This window comes from Mirounga angustirostris, unplaced genomic scaffold, assembly GCF_029215605.1.
Source record: "Mirounga angustirostris isolate CCGP_5_RB_7025 unplaced genomic scaffold, mMirAng1.0.hap1 SCAF_3, whole genome shotgun sequence".
Taxonomy (NCBI): Eukaryota; Metazoa; Chordata; class Mammalia; order Carnivora; family Phocidae; genus Mirounga; species Mirounga angustirostris.
The window spans coordinates 169,341,270-169,361,956 of NW_026991711.1; the positions used below are offsets into that span (position 1 = coordinate 169,341,270).

Below are 20,687 nucleotides of genomic sequence, written 5' to 3' on the forward strand. Positions count from 1 at the left end.
AATGGTATCACTATTTTTCTTTTTCAGAAACATTTTACATGCTGGAAAACTTTCTCCCTCATTCTCAAGTTTATAGTTATGTTAATAATATAAGTGTGATGATATCTAAAAACGTATCCATGTCCTACTGATTGTACTCTAATAGTGCTTAAGAAGAAAAAAACAACTATACTACTTAAAAGATCAAATAAATAAATAAAACAAAGCAAAATAAAATAAAATTTAAAAAGCCAAATTTAGAAGCCAAACTATCCCACTGATACCTACCTCCTGGAAATGCCGTTAGCCAGACATTTATGGCTACAGGATTTGGAGGATAGGGGTGATGAAGTTGGGGACAAGTTGAGAGGGGCAATCAAACTGTTGATGATCTCAGTCAACTGTGCACTCTGCAAAAAAACAATTAACTTTTACTACTGCTAAGCAAGAAATGTGAGTTAGGTCTCACACCTTTAGTAAATGTTTGTATTTTAGTAAATATTTTAACCTACAAAGATGATTTATAACCTATAGATGATTTATACCACTACTAATTTTTCCACTTACTATAAATAAATCTACATTTTAAAGTACTCCTCCTTTTCTATATCCGTTTTCATTACAGTTCCTTTATCTACTCATCCTAATATTTTCTTTAAGGCAGCCAAGTTAATAATAATAAAATCATAGCTATAATTTACTACTATGTGCCAGGCACTACACAAAGCACTAAACATAGATTATTTCTAATCTTCATAACCAACCTGCAAAGTAGTTAATATTAGAAATACTGGTATTACTATTATTAAAATCAATTACAGTTAAGGAAATTGAAGCAAAAAAAGATTAAGCAGCTTGAATAAGGATTATAAAGTTGGTAAGAAATGGAGCTAAGATTCAGATTCAGGCTTGAATCCAATGCCACACTGTTTCTCAGTATTTTTCCTAACTCAAAAATATCAGGTTTGTTTAGGGATTCAAAATTTTCATTGATCCTTATTCCAAACTTAAATATACAAAATATATTTGTAATACATAATAAATATTAAACTTATCAAATTATTCTCAAAACAACCTATAACAATTATAATAAATATAGGTCACATCAGTGGAAACAGCATGTTTCTACAACAGAATGACAACTATTTTCATTACACACACAATCTATGTTTATTATAGAAAAAAGGGAAAGGACTGAAAGGCTTAAAAAGGAAAAGAAAGTCACCTGTAATCATATTACACAGAGAAAAACCACTGTTAATATCTTGGTATATATCCATCTCTCTAGACTAAGTTTTTTGAGATGTGAGCATAAGTGTATACAAAATGCATTATACACACATACACCTACACAAGCACACACACACACACTTTTAACTAAATCATGTCAAATCAATTTTCTAAAACCTGGCTTTCTCACTTAATAATGTATGATTTTATTTTTTTTAAATATGTAGTACTATTTCACCATTTTTATTAATTGAAAGATATTCCATTATAGAGGGGTATATGAAATAATTATTCTTAAATTTTTCATTTGTATGAACCTAATAACATGCTATTAGAAATAATGAGACTAAAGAGTATGATAGAAGTAAATCTAATATTTGAATTCTTCAAAAAGTCTTTGAAAAAGACCCTGTTTTCACCATTTATTTTCTTGAAAAATAATACATACCTAATGATTTTATTTTAAAAATGATTACTCATTTTTAGATTAAAGCTCATTTTCAAAATCAATACAAATAGATTCTCTATACACTTAGTAAGCATTCATTAGTTCACTTATACAAAGAAATTTATAAAGAATCTCATATTTTTCAGTCTGAAACACTGATACATTCTTCTCATTGTTCCACTGCCAAAAATATCATTAAAAACCTTCTAAACCCTGAAGTAACTGGTTAGGTATGTGTGAATAATTGGCCCAGAAGAACAGCATAGCCACCAACCAGTCCAGCCCAATAAAATCTCAAATATCTGAGTCCATCTTTGGGATAAGAAATTCATAGTAAAAATGAGAAAAAAGTAAAATTAGGAGAGGCGTAGTTGAAACTTTGAAAACAAAAACTAATTAACTTGAAAGTTAAAACACTACCTCTTAGATAACAAGGTTTTTAATGTAAACACACCAATGTGAAATTTATTTTATTTTATTTTTTAAAGATTTATTTATTTATTTATTTGAGAGAGAGAATGAGAGAGAGAGAGAGCATGAGAGCAGGGAGGGCCAGAGGGAGAAGCAGACTCCCTGCTGAGCAGGGAGCCTGATGCAGGACTCGATTCCGGGACTCCAGGATCATGACCTGAGCCGAAGGCAGTCACTTAACCAACTGAGCCACCCAGGCGCCCTGTGAAATTTATTTTAAATTATTTAATTTATTTTAAATTACCTTTTAGAACTTTAAATTTAAATTTAAAGTTCTAAAAGAAAGTCACCTTTTATGAACAAAATACATACATTACCTAATAATGCAAGTATACATTAATACTGTAAATCAATGTTATTTTTTAAAACTGATACCAGTATACAACTCAGTAGTGCCTTTATATTTTAACTACCAACTCTTTAACTGCTTTTGAGATACGTAAATAAATTTTGTTTGGTAAACAAAACATTCCTCTAACAAAATGTATTTAATCAAATCATCTATATATCTATATATCACCTGATCTATATTCAAGGCCCACTATGATCAGTGAACAGTTATATACCAACAGGTTATCTTAAGAAAAGTATGTGTATAGATCAATGGAACAGAATAGAGAGCCCAGAAATGGACCCTCAACTCTATGGTCAACTCATCTTTGACAAAGCAGGAAAGAATGTCCAATGGAACAAAGACAGTCTCTTCAACAAATGGTGTTGGGAAAATTGGATAGCCACATGCAGAAGAATGAAACTGGACCATTTCCTTACACCACACACAAAAATAGACTCCAAATGGTTGAAAGACCTCAATGTGAGACAGGAGTCCATCCAAATCCTAAAGGAGAACACAGGCAGCAACCTCTTTGACCTCAGCCGAAGCAACTTCTTCCTAGAAACATCGCCAAAGGCAAGGGAAGCAAGGGCAAAAATGAACTATTGGGACTTCATCAAGATTAAAAGCTTTTGCAAAGCAAAGGAAACAGTCAACAAAACCAAAAGACAACAGACAGAATGGGAGAAGATATTTGCAAATGACATATCAGATAAAGGGCTAGTATCCAAAATCTATAAAGAACTCATCAAACTCAACACCCAAAGAACAAATAATCCAATCAAGAAATGGGCAGAAGACATGAACAGACATTTTTCCAAAGACATCCAAATGGCCAACAGACACATGAAAAAGTGCTCAACATCGCTTGGCATCAGGGAAATCCAAATCAAAACCTCAATGAGATACCACTTCACACCAGTCAGAATGGCTAAAATTAACAAGTCAGGAAACGACAGATGTTGGCGGGGATGCGGAGAAAGGGGAACCCTCCTACACTGTTGGTGGGAATGCAAGCTGGTGCAGCCACTCTGGAAAACAGTATGGAGGATCTTCAAAAAGTTGAAAATAGAGCTACCCTATGATCCAGCAATTGCACTACTGGGTATTTACCCCAAAGATACAAAAGTAGGGATCCGAAGGGGTACGTGCACCCCGATGTTTATAGCAGCAATGTCCACAATAGCCAAACTGTGGAAAGAGCCAAGATGTCCATCGACAGATGAATGGATAAAGAAGAGGTGGTATATATATACAATGGAATATTATGCAGCCATCAAAAGGAATGAGATCTTGCTATTTGCAACGACGTGGATGGAACTGGAGGGTATTATGTTGAGCGAAATAAGTCAAACAGAGAAAGACATGTATCATATGATCTCACTGATATGAGGAATTCTTAATTGCAGGAAACAAACTGAGGTTGCTGGAGTGGGGGGTGGGGTGGGAGGGATGGGGTGACTGGGTGATAGACACTGGGGAGGGTATGTGCTCTGGTAAGCGCTGTGAATTGTGCAAGACTGTTGAATCTCAGATCTGTACCTCTGAAACAAATAATGCAATATATGTTAAGAAAAAAAAGAAGAAGAAGAAGGTAGCAGGAGGGGAAGAATGAAGCGGGGGAAATCGGAGGGGTAGAAGAACCATGAGAGACGATGGACTCTGAAAAACAAACAGGGTTCTAGAGGGGAGGGGGGTGGGAGGATGGGTTAGCCTGGTGGTGGGTATTGAGGAGGGCACATTCTGCATGGAGCACTGAGTGTTATGCACAAACAATGAATCATGGAACACTTCATCTAAAACTAATGATGTAATGCATGGGGATTAACATAAGAATAAAAAAAAATAAAAAAAGAAAGAAAGAAAGAAAGAAAAGTATGTGTAATATCAGGCTTGCTATCCCTGACAATTCTCAACCCTCTTCAACAAGTATTTGAAAACAATGTTTTTAATTGGCCTATAAAAACATTACTAGCATGTTTCAAGAGCAAATGACCTGTTCATAGGCAATGTACTAATGACCTCTACAAGAGATTGCTGCTGTCCCTTTCTTATCCTTTTGCTCTACTCTCCCTCTATCTAGAGCCATTGCCATTGTTCTCACACTCCTGGTTCCCTTCTCTTTCAAAGCCTCTGGCCCTCCTGTCAGCAATGGGACCAAAAATAAACATAATACCCAGGGCCAACTCCATGGTGAGCAACCTGAGCAGTCACACAGGGCTGCCCTCAGAAGGATCCCTTGCTTGGTTAATGCCCTCCTGTCACTGACTTATCTCTTCAAAATTGTTTTTAACAAAGAGCTATGCAATTTCATTTTGCACTGGACCCTGTAAATTAGCCAGTTCTGATGTTAACTCCGGTCTAATAAAACAAATTGTTGCTACCAAGGAGAAAGAAAAAAATACAAAAAATCTCTTTCCAAAGGATAAGTAGTAACCTACAGGTAAAGAAAACAGAAGACCTGACTGACCAAACAAATACATTATTCTGGAGTGTGAAACAATTAGGGCCAAACTGAAAGGGTAGTGATCCCATGGGATGAAGAGAGAGAAAAGAGAGGGAAATGGGAACATAACCAACACTATTTAAAACACCACTTATATGGTAAAGTGCATTCCAATTTAATACTAGATAATTAAAAAATAACTCTCTGAATTTCAAAATATTCATAAAAGTATTTTGTTTATGCATTTGTGCAATTATTCAACTAAGGAAAAACTCTAGGCAACTGTAAATTTAACAGATATGGGGTGAGAGGTGTTGCACCATACTCTGACTTACCAGGCATAAAACAGTAGTAACCTAGTACTAAATTATTTTACAATATATGTCAGAAAAATCTAGAAAAATTAGATGTGAGCAGGCACGAATCCACCTTACTCACTGGAACAAGGCAATCATGCAGCTGTGATCCCAACTAGGTCTATTTCAGCAGATTTAGATTGGTTACAAAGTAACAAACGCTTAGAAAGCCAGGTTTGTTCAAGAGCCACCAAAGTCTAAAAATAAATGGTGTGATTTCAAAGGATAGATAGAGGACAGAGTAATTAAACTTCTGGGGTCATCCATAATAGAATTTCAATATCAGGAAAAGCTTTAGAATCAAAATAATTTGTTAGGGGCTTATTTGCCATTTATTTACATGAACTTTTTATGAAAGAATTGATATTCTGATACCTTTCATTAAAAATCTCTATCAATAAATTGATCAAACAACCATTCAGATCTATTAAATGGTATCACTGTTCTTTCCTCATGAAAAAAAAGTCCAATGATGAGCAGTTTTGTTAGAAAAAAGATATTCCAATCCTAGTATAAATGAGTTATCATCCTATGGCTGTGTACCAATATTTTATATATTTAAATAATCTTAATTATATCAATGTTATAAGAAAGACACATCATATACTACATATTTTAATTGTATTTAATGTCAAATGGCAAACCTTAATAACTAATACCCCAAGCAGACGCACAGGTTTATTTGAATAGTGTGTAAAACTGATTAAAAGTCATTTCATGCCACTCACATCTTACTCTTCCATCACATTACCTGTTTTTCTATGTTGCGAAGAAGAAGTGTAGGGCTACTTGGTGACATTTCAAAATCTTGTTCTGGTAAAGGATCTTGACTCTCTTGGGGAATCTGGGGATTCCCTGTAGTATTTAATGAAGCCGCTTGGTCAGCAAATTGTATTTGTTTTTTCAAAATGTCTTTTGGAAGTTGACATTCTTCTAGGATCACTATCCCCTAGGCAAACAGCAATTAAAGAGTTGAAATGAAAACAAATTGACTGCTAAATCAACTTTAACGTTACAATGCACTTGAAACCATGCTTCTTATTATCACCTGGAAATCAGAAAGTACACTTGAAAGTAGAGTCTAACTGTAAAAAATTGGCTGATTTAAAACATGTGTAGCTAAAGCAACACCTATGTCTGATGGGTTAGGCTTGTAAAATATTGTCATAAATTGTATATATTCAGTTATTTTTCTTCTTACTGGTTTTAATTATTAGCAGTAAAAGCATGATACATTTAAAATAAAGGCTTATATGCAAAACATGAACATTTCACACTGAAATTTAGAACACTTCCTTATATAATCTTCAGATATTTTGGTCACTAGCATTTCCATTTGAGTACTCCCAGTTTCATAAATTAAAATACCAAACTTCCAAACATCCAAACAACATTCTGACTTTATACTAAACTGCTTTCAGAGCACTCTTAGGAGTTCCATCTCTGTTGCTGCCAGCCAGCAACCATGGGCAGGACTGCACTATTGAGAAGAAGTATTCTCTAGGCCAGTTAAATTGTTGCTTACAAGGTAGATGAGTTAATAATAAAGACACAAGTTTTCAACTGTGATGGGGTATTTTCTCAAATGTAAATAACTAGAGGAAAGAGTAGGGATCTAGCTGCCTCTGTTCTCCCTACCATTCACACACACACACACACACACACACACACACACTCACTCTCTCTCTCACAACTGGCTTGCTGAATATTCTCCCATATTCCCCAGAGTCTTCACTCCAACTGTTCTTACCCTTATGCCCCTCAAAGGCAATGAAGACAGAAGAGAAAGGAGGAAAAATAATGCACAGATATGATCTTAACAGTTTCATTATCAGTTCTTCAGTAAAACTTTTTTCCCTCCCTACCCCTTCTACCACTTTTCCCCCTGCAAAGAATAACATGCATTTTCACATAATGTATAACGTATATGTGTGTGTGTGTGTGTATATATATGGTTATTTTGCAAAACGTCAATGAGCTCCTAATAGGCTAGTTGGAAAGGTATTAAATACCTATATGGCTAAAATATTATATTCTTGTAATGAAAAATAGTCTAAAACATTAATATAAGTGTAGAGTATTTTAAGATGGGACAAATTTAAAAACTGGTATGGGCCAGCTTATATCATATACAAGTGCTATTTCCAGGATTGAAACTGCCTATAAATTATAATGTTATAGATGAGTAGTTTGTTTGTTTGTTTAAGATTTTATTTATTTATTTGACAGAGAGCGAGACAACGAGAGAGGGAACACAAGCAGGAGGAGTGGGAGAGGGAGAAGCAGGCTTCTCGCTGAGCAGGGAGCCCAATGTGGGGCTCGATCCCAGGACCCTAGGATCATGACCTGAGCCGAAGGCAGATGCTTAACGACTGAGCCACCCAGGTGCCCCTAGATGAGTAGTTTTAATTTACACTATAATTTGGAGAATATATCACTTTAGCATGAACATATTCAGGTATGGCATCAAACATACATTATTATTTTGTAGTAATATATTACCACCGATGTGTGGTAAAAGTAACAAAAAAGTTATTACTGTTGTTGTTATTATTTTTAACCTTCACTTACAACTGTGCTAGTAACTTTTACAAAAAGGAGAGCCAACTGTTGATCCCATCTCAATGACTATTTTCCTAGAATGCACAAATATGGCTGTCAAGAAATCTAAAGAAATATATTTTTAAAAAATTTTTGTTTCATTTGATATTTTAAAACTTAAAGTAGACTTGGGGCACCTGGGTGGCGTAGTCGGTTAAGCGTCCGACTCTTGGTTTCAGCTCAGGTCATGATCTCAGGGTCGTGAGATCGAGTCCCATGTCCGGCTCTGCTTAAGACTCTTTCTTCTTCTCCCTCTGCCCCTCCCACTTATGCTCTCTCTCTCAAATAAATAAATATTTTTAAAAAGTTAAAGTAGACTTGATGGATATAATATCATCAATCTCAAAAGCTCTTGGAAGTATCTGAAACGTCCATTCAAAATGTGTACAAGTATCTCACTAGATTTTTCAACAGTATCTGCTTGCAAAACAAATACAAGTTTTTATCATATCAATTTAGCTGTAATTCCCTTTGGTTTGATTAGTTTATTTTATGGGCCAGGCTGCTATGAATTCAGCCTGGTTTCATAACCGTTACTAAGAATCTTGTACATACTGAAAAACTGATTCTGAATTTCAAACGGTCAATTTTCAAACCTTTAGACTACTATCTTTTTAGAAGTAGGGGGCCTGCTACAGTTAGTTCAATGAAAAGTAATATTTTAAAAATTCAACCAGGAAGACATTCATAATCAAGTTCATAATCTTTTTTTTTTTTCTCCTTAAACTCTCACAAATGGCCAAGAACAGAGTAAAAAGGGAAAAAGATTAAACCCTTTAAAGACACTACAGAGACAGTTTCAGTTCTTAAAAATCAAGAAAAGAATATATGTGTGTTGGGTCACCACCATGATGTACGCTTAAACATCTTACAATTTTGTCAGTCATACCTGAATAAAGCTGAATTAAAAAAAACACTCAGGAAAGAATAGCCTATTCATAGATAAACAAGGTAAATAACAAAAACATGAAAATTTTTTAGTAAGATGAGTTGCAAAAACTGAGACAAATGAAAACTCTAGAATAAGATGAAAGCAAGTCAACTGCTCCAGAGAAGACAACTGTTCCTGATAATAACACTAAAGAAATCCTTACCCCACTCCCAGGGTCCTCACAGAGAAGACACAGCATAAAAAAATAAATTACCTCAGCAACACCTTCAGTATTTATATAAAGTCACCAAAGCTAATTTTTTTAAAAATTTTAAATGAGAGACACCCGGGTGGCTCAGTCAGTTAAGAGTCTGTCTTTGGCTCAGGTCATGATGCGAGGGTCCTAGAAAGGGCTCCTTGCTCAGCGGGGAGCCTGCTTCTCCCTCTGCCTGCCACTCCCCCCCACCCCTGCTTGTGCTCACACAACTCTCTCTCTGTCTGGTAAATAAATAAAATCTTTTTAGAAAAAGTATCAAACCTTAAAACAAATTTTAAATGAAAAATTTTAAATGCACAAAATTACAATTTAAAATGTAGAAGACCCTATCACAAGGTAACAAAAGAAATCTAAAAGAGAAACCATTTAATATAGGATAGCCAGCTTCTCAACCAAAAAAAACTATTTTAATACTTTTCTGAAAGTGACAAGAGGCTATACTGTCTTAGTGAAAGCTGAAGCAAAGAAAAGGAGAAACATCGAAGTTGTAATGTGTTGACAAAGCATTGGAAGAACAAGGAAGGAATGTTGTTAACATGGGCTTTCTTTTCTCTAAAAATGTTAGCAAATATTAGATGACCCCAATATGTCATAGAAGGAGCAAATGACAGCTTAAAAACCCAAAACGTGTAGATCTACTAGTAGATCGACTCAGTGTTTCCTGACCAGTGTTACCAACTAGCACTTATTTAAACAAGATATTTACATCTTTGTAAATAACATCTCTCAACCTCTTTCCCTTTCCCGTATCTCTAATTTAACTGAGAAGAAAGGATTTTTTTTTTAACTTTCAAGATAAGTTAAATAGAAAGGTCATTCTACACTTCTCAATTTTTTAATTACAATAACTCAAGAAGCTAGAAGAGCAAAGTGCTATTTTCTCTTTTCAGTATAATAGTTCAACTAAACTGCACATAAATAAGCAATTAAACATCTTGATTAATTCCCAAGAAATGTAAGGAGAAACTACTAAAATAAAGAAATACTGTAATGGTATTTTTCATAAAGTAAACATAATGTGATTCTCAAGAAAACAGAGGTCCAGATACACATCTAGCCAGAACCAAGAAAAATGTAAGGCCATATAAATTATTACTGGGAAGTTTAGATTTCTTTCCTAAAAATAATTTATTCCCCAGATGTTATATAAACATACAAATTTTTTAAAATGTTTTAAAAAGTACATCACAGTGTTTAGAACACACAAGTCATAAAATACGAACCAGACTGTGTAGATTCAAGTATAAAACTTAGTCATCAATTTAACTAGGAATCCACTTTCTTGGAAATTTCCCAAATTGTTTTAAACTTGACTTGTTTTGAGAAGTCTACGATTAAAAACGCTTGTGATATTACATCCTTTAAAGTAAATGATCAGAGAGGAGAAATTATCTGGTGATCCTGAAAGAACAAGGAAATCACTACAACTAAAGGCTTCAGTGAAGACAGTTAAAAATGAGAAACAGTAACTACTTCCATCAGGAAATTATTCTTGAACAGAGTTCCCTCAAATCCAACAGACAGAACAGGTAAGCCTAAGATTTTATGTCTATCCTTCTATCCACCTTCCTACAGACATCACCACCAAATTCTACAATTCATTCCTTCCTAGTTTCTTCTCCCATCCTTACAAAACTCATACTTTCCACTCCTTTGAATACCATTCTACTTTGTCATTCCCAAAACATATTATGTTGTTTCATGTCTTCAAACCTTCAAGGAATGCCCTTTTCCAGTTCCATTGGTTCACCAAGCAAACTATTATTTATCTTTCAAAATTATACTGAGGCATCACCTCTTTTATTGATGTTTTCTCTGAACTGCTAATCCCTAAAATAAGAGTTATGTATTCTCTCTATGCCACTTCTATATCTTATTAAAAACATGTATCATTGCACCTATTTCATTATATTATAATTAATTATTTACATGGTCTATCTCCCCTACCAGAATATAAACTCATGACTATGTCTAAAACTTAATTATCTTTATTTATGTGCAGACCCTAGGTAATGTTGGGCTAACCACATGGATAACCATATGATTAAGAACTCCGATTCCTTTCCTTTTCAGCATTTTCTTCTCAGACCAATCACCATCAGCCTTAGAATATTATCTCCATTATGTCCACAGTTTCATGATGTAGAACATACTTTTTCATAAAAACAAAGTTACAAAAAGATCTTTAGCAATATTTAAATTAAATAGCATTTCATGGGATTGTAATGAGAACTCTTTATAGTATTGCTTCAATGGGAAAATGTACTTTGAGTTCCAAGCAAACAGCCTATAATTTTGGGAAACAGTATGTCTTTAAGCTAGGAAAACCCCATGTTAAATTTCTGGTTTAATTCTGGTTGGAATTAAAACAATATTTATTTGTGTAATCATTTGCTTACTTTCACCCCCATTTGACTTAAGCCCTAAAAATGTAGCAACTTTGTGGGTTTTGTTCACCACTGTATACCTTAAGCACATATTATGCTAACGACTGTATGTGAAAGGAAAAATGGGAAAGAGTGAAGGAAAGGAGGGAAGGCAGAAAATAAGACAGGAAGGAGAAATGAATTTTATTTAAAAATTGCTACAATATAATAACTTTTTAACTGCCATTTCTACTGAATAACTCCAAATCTCTATCTTCTTATAAACCTGCCTTCTCCAATAACTCTTATTTTCAACTTTTTAGAGCATCTCAATATGAGTATCTGATAGAACTTTTAAGTCAGTGTGTGAGAAAGCTTATTTTTATCAACTTTCCTATAAAATAAGCACTTTTTTCCTTCTATAGAAACAGCAGGTAAATAACTAAGAGGGGAGATAGTGGTGATGTTTACACAACCATATATTTGTCAAAATTCAGTGAATTGCTAAAAATACGTCTTCTGAGAACAAGATAAACAAAATAAAGATAAATCCGTAATTAGACCTATCAGTAAAAAAATGTAGAACATCAAATAAACAAAAATAACTTTTTAAGTTACCAGATAGAAAAGACAAAGTACTTACAAAGGAAAAGCAATTCTACTGACGGTAGACTGCTCATCAGTATTAAACAAAACAATGAAATAGGATCTTTAAAAGGCAAAATAACCATCAAATTAGAATTTTATATCGACCTAAAGTATCACTGAAGAGTGAGGGTAAAATAAAGGTATTTTGAGACATAAACTACTAAAGAATGTATTTCAGCAAAATGTAAACCAAGAGAGAAAAGGTAGTGTAGAAGAGACTGCAAACTTCCCAATACCCACTTTCCTCTTCTTTTTACAACAAAACTCCACTCCTACTGGAGTTCTAGCTATGCATACAACTTCTCATTGTAAGGCTGTATGATTCACCTCTCCTTCCTGCAGATATGTGCCTAAATTTGGGTCAATGAGTGTGACACAAAGTAGTACAATTTCCAAGTCACCTCCCACCTAAAGACAAACTATGTTACACTTTTCTCACTTCCCAGGGGCCGGAATGAGGGAATGACTACAACCCTGTTTAATAGTGCAGTCAACAATTACCCTAGAGGACAACAAAGCAGCAAAATAGAAAAAACCAAGTTGCTCCACCAGCCTGTATTCACTCCCTCACTTTTGAAGTGTTATGTACCTTAATAAAGCGGCAATATTTGGGAGTTTCTTTGTTATAGCAGCTTAAACCTGTAAACTAACTTTATAGGTAGAACATAAGAACAGTTAGCACATTTTTTTTAAAGATTTTATTTATTTATTTGAGAAAAAGAGAACGAGCGGTGGGGAGGGAAAGAGGGAGAGAGAGAGAGAGAGAGAGAAGCAGACTCCCCACTGAGCAGGGAGCCTGGATGCGGGGCTAGATCCCAGGACCTCAGGATCATGACCTGAGCCAAAGGAAGACGTATAACTGACTGAGCCACCCAGGCGTCCCAGTAAGCATATTTTTAATAAAATTAGTTAGAAATATAATTATTGATTATAAAAAAAGGAACTAGATTGTAGTAGATCTATTCAACGAGTAGTTAGAAAGTATTAGAATCCATGTTTTAAGTAAAAAATAGTATAAAAATACTGAGTACTTTTTAGTCATTGTTAGGATTACTTTTAATTAAGAAGTATATTAAAAATTAGGAGTAACGACAAAGAATAAAACTATAATGAATAGCTTCTAAACCAGCAGAGGGAAAAGAACGAAGCAAATTCTACCAATCCAACAAGAGAGGTAAAAAAAACAAGACTTATGGGGTGTCTGGGTGGCTCAGTTGGTTAAGCATCTGCCTTCAGCTGAGGTCACAATCCCAGGGTCCTGGGATTGAGCCCCACATCGGTCACCCTGCTCAGCAGGGAGCCTGCTTCTCCCTCCCCCTCTGCTGCTCCCCCTGTTTGTGCTCTCTGTCAAATAAATAAAAATCTTAAAAAAAAAAAGACAAATACAAAGAGAGGAGAATAAGGGCAAATGAAAAATCAAAAATCTGAGGTGATTTTTTAATCTAGCTATTTATAGTTTATAAAAAGAAATACCTAGAATAATAAAAAAATTTGTATCTATTAAACAGCATTCCTTCAAGAAGTAAGAAGCAGAAACAGAATTACCAGAAAAAACTGAAAAATTCACAACAATGGGGTAAATTTTAACAAAAGTATTTTAACAAAAGTTTTATTTCCATCATAAATGGAAAGATCTAGAGGTATAAACATATAGCAGATATATACAATAAAGTCAACAAATTTAATAAAGAATTCTATACTGAACACATAAAGAACATGCATTCTTTTCTGTTACATATACTAAAATAATGAAAAGACAAGCTACAACATGAGAGATTTGTAACATTTATAACTGACCAAGAATAGTCTCCAAAATTTAAAAAGAATTCACAGACACACATCTCCACCAACCAGAGCCCTTTCCCCACCCCACCAAAAACAGTGAATACAAAAGGTAGTTAGTTCTTAGGTAAAAAAAACATTTGGTGATCAATTATACCGAGGCCCAATTCTCAACACTAAGGAACAATTAAATTAAAACAATAAAATAATACTTCATACTCATTACACTGGAAAATTAAAATGTCAAAAATTATGAAATGTTGGCAAGAATGTGGAAAAACAGGTGCTCTCACGCACTGCCAGTGGGAATATTAACTATCCAATCACATCAGTAAGTATAGGAAAGCTAAAGACAGCCAGACCTAAGATCCATCATTTCCACTTTTAGGCATATACCAAGAACCCTCCACAGTTCACAAAGAAACACAAAAAAGATAGTCATTACAGTATTGTTTTTACTAGCATAAAACTACACAATGTATGTCTATCAGTAGAAAATAGAAGAGATAAACATTGCATTGTATTCATACAATTCCATCTCATTCATACAATTAAATAACATACAGGACCTATAAAATTTATGCTGAGCAAAAACAAGCAAGTCACAAAAGAGTTTGTAGTATATATGTCATTAATACAGACTGTAAAATCATGGAAAAATAAATACTAGTTGTAGACACAGATAGACATCTATGTGCCAAGAGTATAAAAACATACATAAATATAATAAACGTCAAAACATGCTGGAATCAAAATAGTGGCTACAGTGGCATGCAGAAAGAGAATGGGATCAGGAAGGATTATATAAGTACCTCAACTGTACAGGTGATGCTTTATTACTCTAAAAACTAAACCCAAATAGTAAAAATTTAACACTTGATAAATTCGGAGGTGGAAACAAAGGTGTTCATTATATTGCTTTCTAGAGCTTTTTATGTGTTTATAGTTTTTCTTAAAACAAAACCTCTAAGGGGATTCAATAAAATACACACAGAATTTCTCACATATGTTAAAATAAATGCCATCAAAGTAGAAGTTTATAAAAGGGTACCTAATTTCTATTAATTGGAATCCAATTAAGAAGCTCTGAACTGCTCAAGTATGATAAAATGACCACGATAAATACAAAGACATTACAATGATAGCTTCAATTTACAGCAATTGATATATAAAAAATGTTAATATTAACTACATTTTTATAAAGCCTTGTAACAATTACTTTGTGTGGAGAGATGAGAAACTAAACTGTAATAATTTTTTTAAAAATACAAGAATACAAACAATACCTTGGATGCACGAATCTGCCTGTGAACATCCGTTAGTTGTTGGATTTTGTATTCGAGCTCTGAAATCTGGGCCTGAAGCCATGTCCATCGGCTGCCAACTCTAGCTCTGTCTACAAGCCACTTCCATTCAGTACTAGAATTACTGTGAACGAGACAAACACTGTTAGTCAAAGAACAAAGGCAATCAAGTTTTCAGACTACTTAATAAATTCCTTGACGCCTGTCATATAATCCTCATTCCTTTATACAACATCTAATTACGTGAAAGAAGAATCTGGTATCAACTCTTATCAAAGAAAAACATTTAACTTCCTTATCTTTCTAACGGATAAACACTTGTTTTTATTATTACATATCCAGTAATAAGATAATCTCCTCTGCTACTTAATATTTTATTAATATGCACAAGGGCTGAAATAGGAGTGGGCCAGCAAAAGAAAGAGGAATGATACTACTAACTCCACATAAAAACTGTTACATGAAGTTTCTATATGTAAGAAGTATTGGGTAAGTCATCTGAACTATGCTAGATCTAAATCTATGTAATAAACCAGAATACTCAATTTTATTATATGCAAATTTTCATTTGTTAAAACAGTAGTCACTGTTAGCTAATTAAATCCCTAAAATCAATTTAAATATATTGTCAAAAAGTATTGAAAATATGAGTGCTCTACCTTTCAAATAAGTATACCAAATATATGTCTTGAAATGTTTATTAAGATAAATAGCTTGTTAAAACCTGATTTCCAGGGGCGCCTGAGTGGCTCAGTTTGTTACAAGTCTGCCTTCGGCTCAGGTAGTAATCCCGGGATCCTGGGATCAAGCCCCACATCGGGCTCCTGATCATCGGGGAGCCAGCCTGTCCCTTTGCCTTGCTCGTGCTCTCTCTCTCTCTCAAATAAATAAATAAAATCTTTTAAAAAAAAAGGGGGGGGCGCCTGGGTGGCTCAGTCGTTAAGCGTCTGCCTTCGGCCCAGGTCATGATTCCAGGGTCCTGGGATCCAGTCCCACATCGGGTTCCCTCCTCGGCGGGAAGCCTGCTCTCCCTCTCCCACTCCCGCTGCTTGTGTTCCTGCTTTCGCTATCTCTGTCTCTGTCAAATAAATAAATAAATAAATAAATAAATCTTTAAAAAAAATAAATAAAATTTTTAAAAAGGGGGGGGGGAGACGCCTGGGTGGCTCAGTCGTTAAGCATCTGCCTTTGGCTCAGATCAAGATCCCAGGGTCCTGGGGTCGAGTCCCACATAGGGAATCCTTGCTCAGCAGGGAGCCTGCTTCTCCCTCTGCCTGCCGCTCCCCCTGCTTGTGTTCTCTCTCTCTGACAAGTTAAAAAAATAATAATAATAAAATAAAATTAAGAAAAAAAACCTGATTCCCAGGATTCAGAGCCCAAAGATGAGAAAGAATTTATATAAAGACTTTTCTGTCATACATATTTGAAAATAAGGGTTGAACCCTACTCCTCTATCTTTTGGCAAGGGTACTACTCTAATCCATAGTTTGTGAGATTACAAATTAATTACTTTATGAAAATATTCTAACCATTCCAACTAGAAAACAGTTATTTGGAATAACTAATTAAGAGCTTCAGATTACAAAAGAAAACATGACAGAAATTGAAGGTATAAATGAAAACCAAAAAATACTTAATGGCAGAACACAAACTTTATGAAAAACTTGTCTAAAAATTACATTTACTGTCAAAACCCATAGAATGTACAACACCAAGAGTGAATCCTCACGTAAAGCATGCACTTTAAGTGATAACAATTTGTCAATGTAGGTTCATAGATTGTTACAAATGCACTACTCTAGTATGCAGTATATTGATAGTGGGGGAGGTTCTATCAGTGAAGGGGGTATATGGGAACTCTGCATTTTCTGCTTAATTTTGCTATGAACCTAAAACTGTTCTTAATAAAAAGTTTATTAATGTTACACATTTAACCATAATTGAATGTCTCCCATACAAACTTTAGCTAGAGAAAACTTACCCTAAAAGATAATTTACTGGGGCGCCTGGCTGGCTCAGTTGGTAAAACATGTGATTCTTGATCTTGGGGTTGTGAGTTTGAGCCCCACACTGGGTGTGGAGATTACTTAAAAATAAATTTTTTTTAAATAAAATAAATAAAAATAAAAAAATAAAAGATCATTTGTTGTGATGAGCACTGGGTGTTGTGCTGAATCACTAAACTGCACATCTGAAATGAATAATACACTGTATGTTAACTAACTGGAATTTAAATAAAAACTTACAAAAATAAAATAAAAGATCATTTGTTGTCAGAGAAACAGAATAAATTATTATAACTTTACTATATAGAATATATTCATTGTAACAGGATTTTATATTAAATCAATGTCCCTAAGAGCTATTTTTGTTTGTTTTTTTAATATTTTTTATTTATCCATTTGAGAGAGAGAGCATGAGCAGGGTGGGGGGGCAGCAGAGGGAGAGGGAGAAGCAGACTCCCTGCTGAGCAGGGAGCCCCATGTGGGACTCGATCCCAGGACCCTAGGATCATGATCCAAGCTGAAGGCAGATGCTTAACCAACTGAGCCACCCAGGTACCCAAAGAGATACTTTTGTTAATATTCTAATTGCACACAATATGATTGAGGAGACCTTCATATAAGAATTCTCTTAGTATTACTATGTATTCAGTTTATAGTCATTATTGTGCTTTTTAAATTTGACACACTTTTAAATCATATTTTCATAGTTATGAAAATAATAGAAGAGAATGTCTATTCAAAATAATATTAAAATGGAGGGGCACCTGGCCAGCTCAGTCAGAGGAGCATGCAACTCTTGATCTCAGGTTTTGAGTTCAAGGCCCACGCTGGGTGTAGAGATTACATAAATAAATAAACTTAAAAAAAAAAAATAATATTAGCTCTTCCCTTCTGTGGCCACTGTTGAAGTGCCAGCAGCCAAAATGAAGTTCAATCCCTTGACTTCTGAGGACCAAGAGGCATTTCAATGCATCTTCCCACATTTGCAGCAAGATTATGTCTTCCCCTCTTTCCAAAACGCTGAGACAGAAATACAATATTTGATCCACGCCCACCCAAAAGGATGAAGTAAAGGCTGTGTGAGGACACTACAAAGGTCAGCAAATGGGCAAAGTAGTCCAGGTTTACAGGAAGAAATATGTCATCTACACTGAACAAGTATAACAAGAAGGCAAACGGCACAACTGTCCAAGTGGGCACTCACCCTAGCAAGGTGGTTATCACTAAACTAAAACCGGACAAAGACCACAAAAAGATCCTTGAACGTAAAGCCAAATCTCACCAAGTAGGAAAGGAAAAGGGCAAATACAAGGAAGAAACAATCGAGAAGACGCAAGAATAAAGTAATCTTATATACAATAAAAACTGTTAAGTGGCTGGGTGGCTCAGTTGGCTAAGCATCTGCTTTCAGCTCAGGTCATGATCCCAGGGTCCTAGGATCAAGCCTTGCGTTGGGCTCCCTGCTCAGCAAAGGGTCTGCTTCTCCTGCTCCCTCTGCCCCCGCCCCACCCCTGTGCATGCACACTCTCTCTCTCAAATAAAATCTTTAAATAAAGAAATAAATAAAAACTGTTAAAATGAAAAAATATTAAAATAGATAGTAATATCTATTATTCATAGATATTATTTAATAACACTAACTGCCAATCATGAAATTAGTGATAAAGGCAAGGGCCATGGCACACAGCAGTTGTACAGGTTAATGGTAAAGTGTTGGATTTTATGCAAAAAGGAAGTCTTTTTTTTATTTTATTTTTTTAAAGATTCCATTCATTTATTTGACACAGAGAGAGAGAGAGCACAAGCGGGGGAGCGGCAGGCAGGCAGAGGGAGAGGGAGAAGCAGGCTCCCCGCTGAGCAAGGAGCCTGACTGGGGGCTCGATCCCAGGACCCCAGGATCATGACCTGAGCTGAAGGCAGCCGCCCAACCGACTGAGCCACCCAGGCACCCCAAAAAGGAAGTTATTATCAAGACATTAACAAAAATTTTTTTCCCAAGCACTCTGGCTACTAGGTAGAGAAAGCATTAGAGTGGGATATGAGAAGAAATAAGGAAATCAATTAGGATGCAAATAGAGTAATCTGTGTGTGGTACAGATAATTGTGATCTCCAAATATGTCATGTGCTATCCTACATTTCCCAGCCTTCCTTGCACTTAGGTTGGAGCTGTGTGACTAATTCTGACCAATGGGTTGTGAGCAAAAGTGACCTAGTCATTTCCAGTCCATCAGACAACCTTCAAAGCCACCAGTGCAGACAGTAGAGCTACAAGATGTGTGAGGATCACAGCCCAAACCACACCGGCTTTTATGTAAGCCACAGCAAACCTTGGCTCTGTTAAACCACTGAGACTAGAAGGTTAATTTGTTACTCTAGAGCCCAATCTAACTAAAACACTGAATAAAAAATGAAAATGGCATGAACTAAGAAGGGAGGGTAAGATAAAGAAGAGATGAAGAGGATGGATTCAAGGTTCACTTTAAAGCTGAAAGGACTTGGCAGAAGTATGCTGTAGGAATAAGTATGGGGAAATCAAAGATGATCTTAAACATTCTTTCATTAAATTTTGTTCCAGTTGAAAACTTTCCCTATAATATGCAATTTTGCTTGATGGTCAAACCTCATGATTAGCTAAAAAAAAAAAAAAAAAAAGTTATGGAGCCCATCTTATTGTACTTCTAGTAAAAATATTCTGATAGTGAAATTGTCCACAAAAATGATTTTCATGTTCATATAGTACATTAAATTATACTACCACGGGGAAAAAAAGTAATATCAGATTAGATTTAAATAAACTAAGTAATCCTAAGGCTTTGTAATATTTGAAATGAATTTTCTGTAAAGGATACCTTATCCTATATTTTAATAGGACTGAATAAAATCTGTTTGCATATTCCATCAGTCCACATCCTTGCTTGTTTGTAGTCACCACTTAACTTGCTGAATAAAATAAGTACAGGCTATTTAGACCAAGTGGTAAGTACAATTTCTCTAGATACTAACTTCTGGTCAACATCATGAACTTATATCCCTGCTTTAACCCTGAAATAGAGTTCCCAAAATAAGACAGAGCTTTCTAATATTACATCTTAAAACACCAAGATTAAAGAGAGACATATTAATTTTGCCTTTAATATAAAGATTAGCTTACTAGTAATGATGAATCAACTATTACAAAAAAAATCAAAAAAGAAGATCCAGTTGTGAAAAATGACAATCCCAAGAAAAGCCCAAGAAAAATATAAGGTTTGGGGGCGCCTGGGTGACTCAGGTATGGTCCCAGGGTCCTGGGATCGAGCACCGCATCAGGCTCCCTGCTCAGTGGGGAGCCTGCTTCTCCCTCTCCCACTCCCCCTGCTTGTGTTCCCTCTTGCTGTGTCTCTCTCTGTCAAATAAATAAATAAAATCTTTAAAAAAAAAAAAGAAAGAAAAATATAAGGTTTGTCCTTAATTACATTAAACTGAGCCAAACTTCGCTACTGGTGTTTGCTCACCTAGAAAGAGCTTACCTTTCCCTGGAATTTGATTCCTTCAGACCAGCGTTTGGCAAATATTTTCTGTAAAAAG

General features: G+C 35.0%; 1 protein-coding gene across 12 annotated transcripts in view; it reads right to left on the reverse strand.

The window, feature by feature from the left end:
* KANSL1L (KAT8 regulatory NSL complex subunit 1 like) overlaps positions 1 to 20,687 on the reverse strand; it is a 151,749-nt gene that overhangs the window by 93,155 nt on the left and 37,907 nt on the right. For 9 of the 12 annotated variants that reach the window (XM_045868088.3, XM_045868087.3, XM_045868085.3 and 6 more), the window contains exons 3-6: positions 20,630 to 20,677; positions 15,096 to 15,237; positions 6,016 to 6,213; positions 268 to 389 (exon numbers count right to left, since the gene is read on the reverse strand). In XM_045868088.3, coding sequence (XP_045724044.1) covers positions 268 to 389; positions 6,016 to 6,213; positions 15,096 to 15,237; positions 20,630 to 20,677 — 510 coding nt within the window. The remainder of the gene's footprint in view (positions 1 to 267; positions 390 to 6,015; positions 6,214 to 15,095; positions 15,238 to 20,629; positions 20,678 to 20,687) is intronic. The other 3 variants (XM_045868089.3, XM_045868092.3, XM_064587004.1) reach the window with 2 other exon arrangements.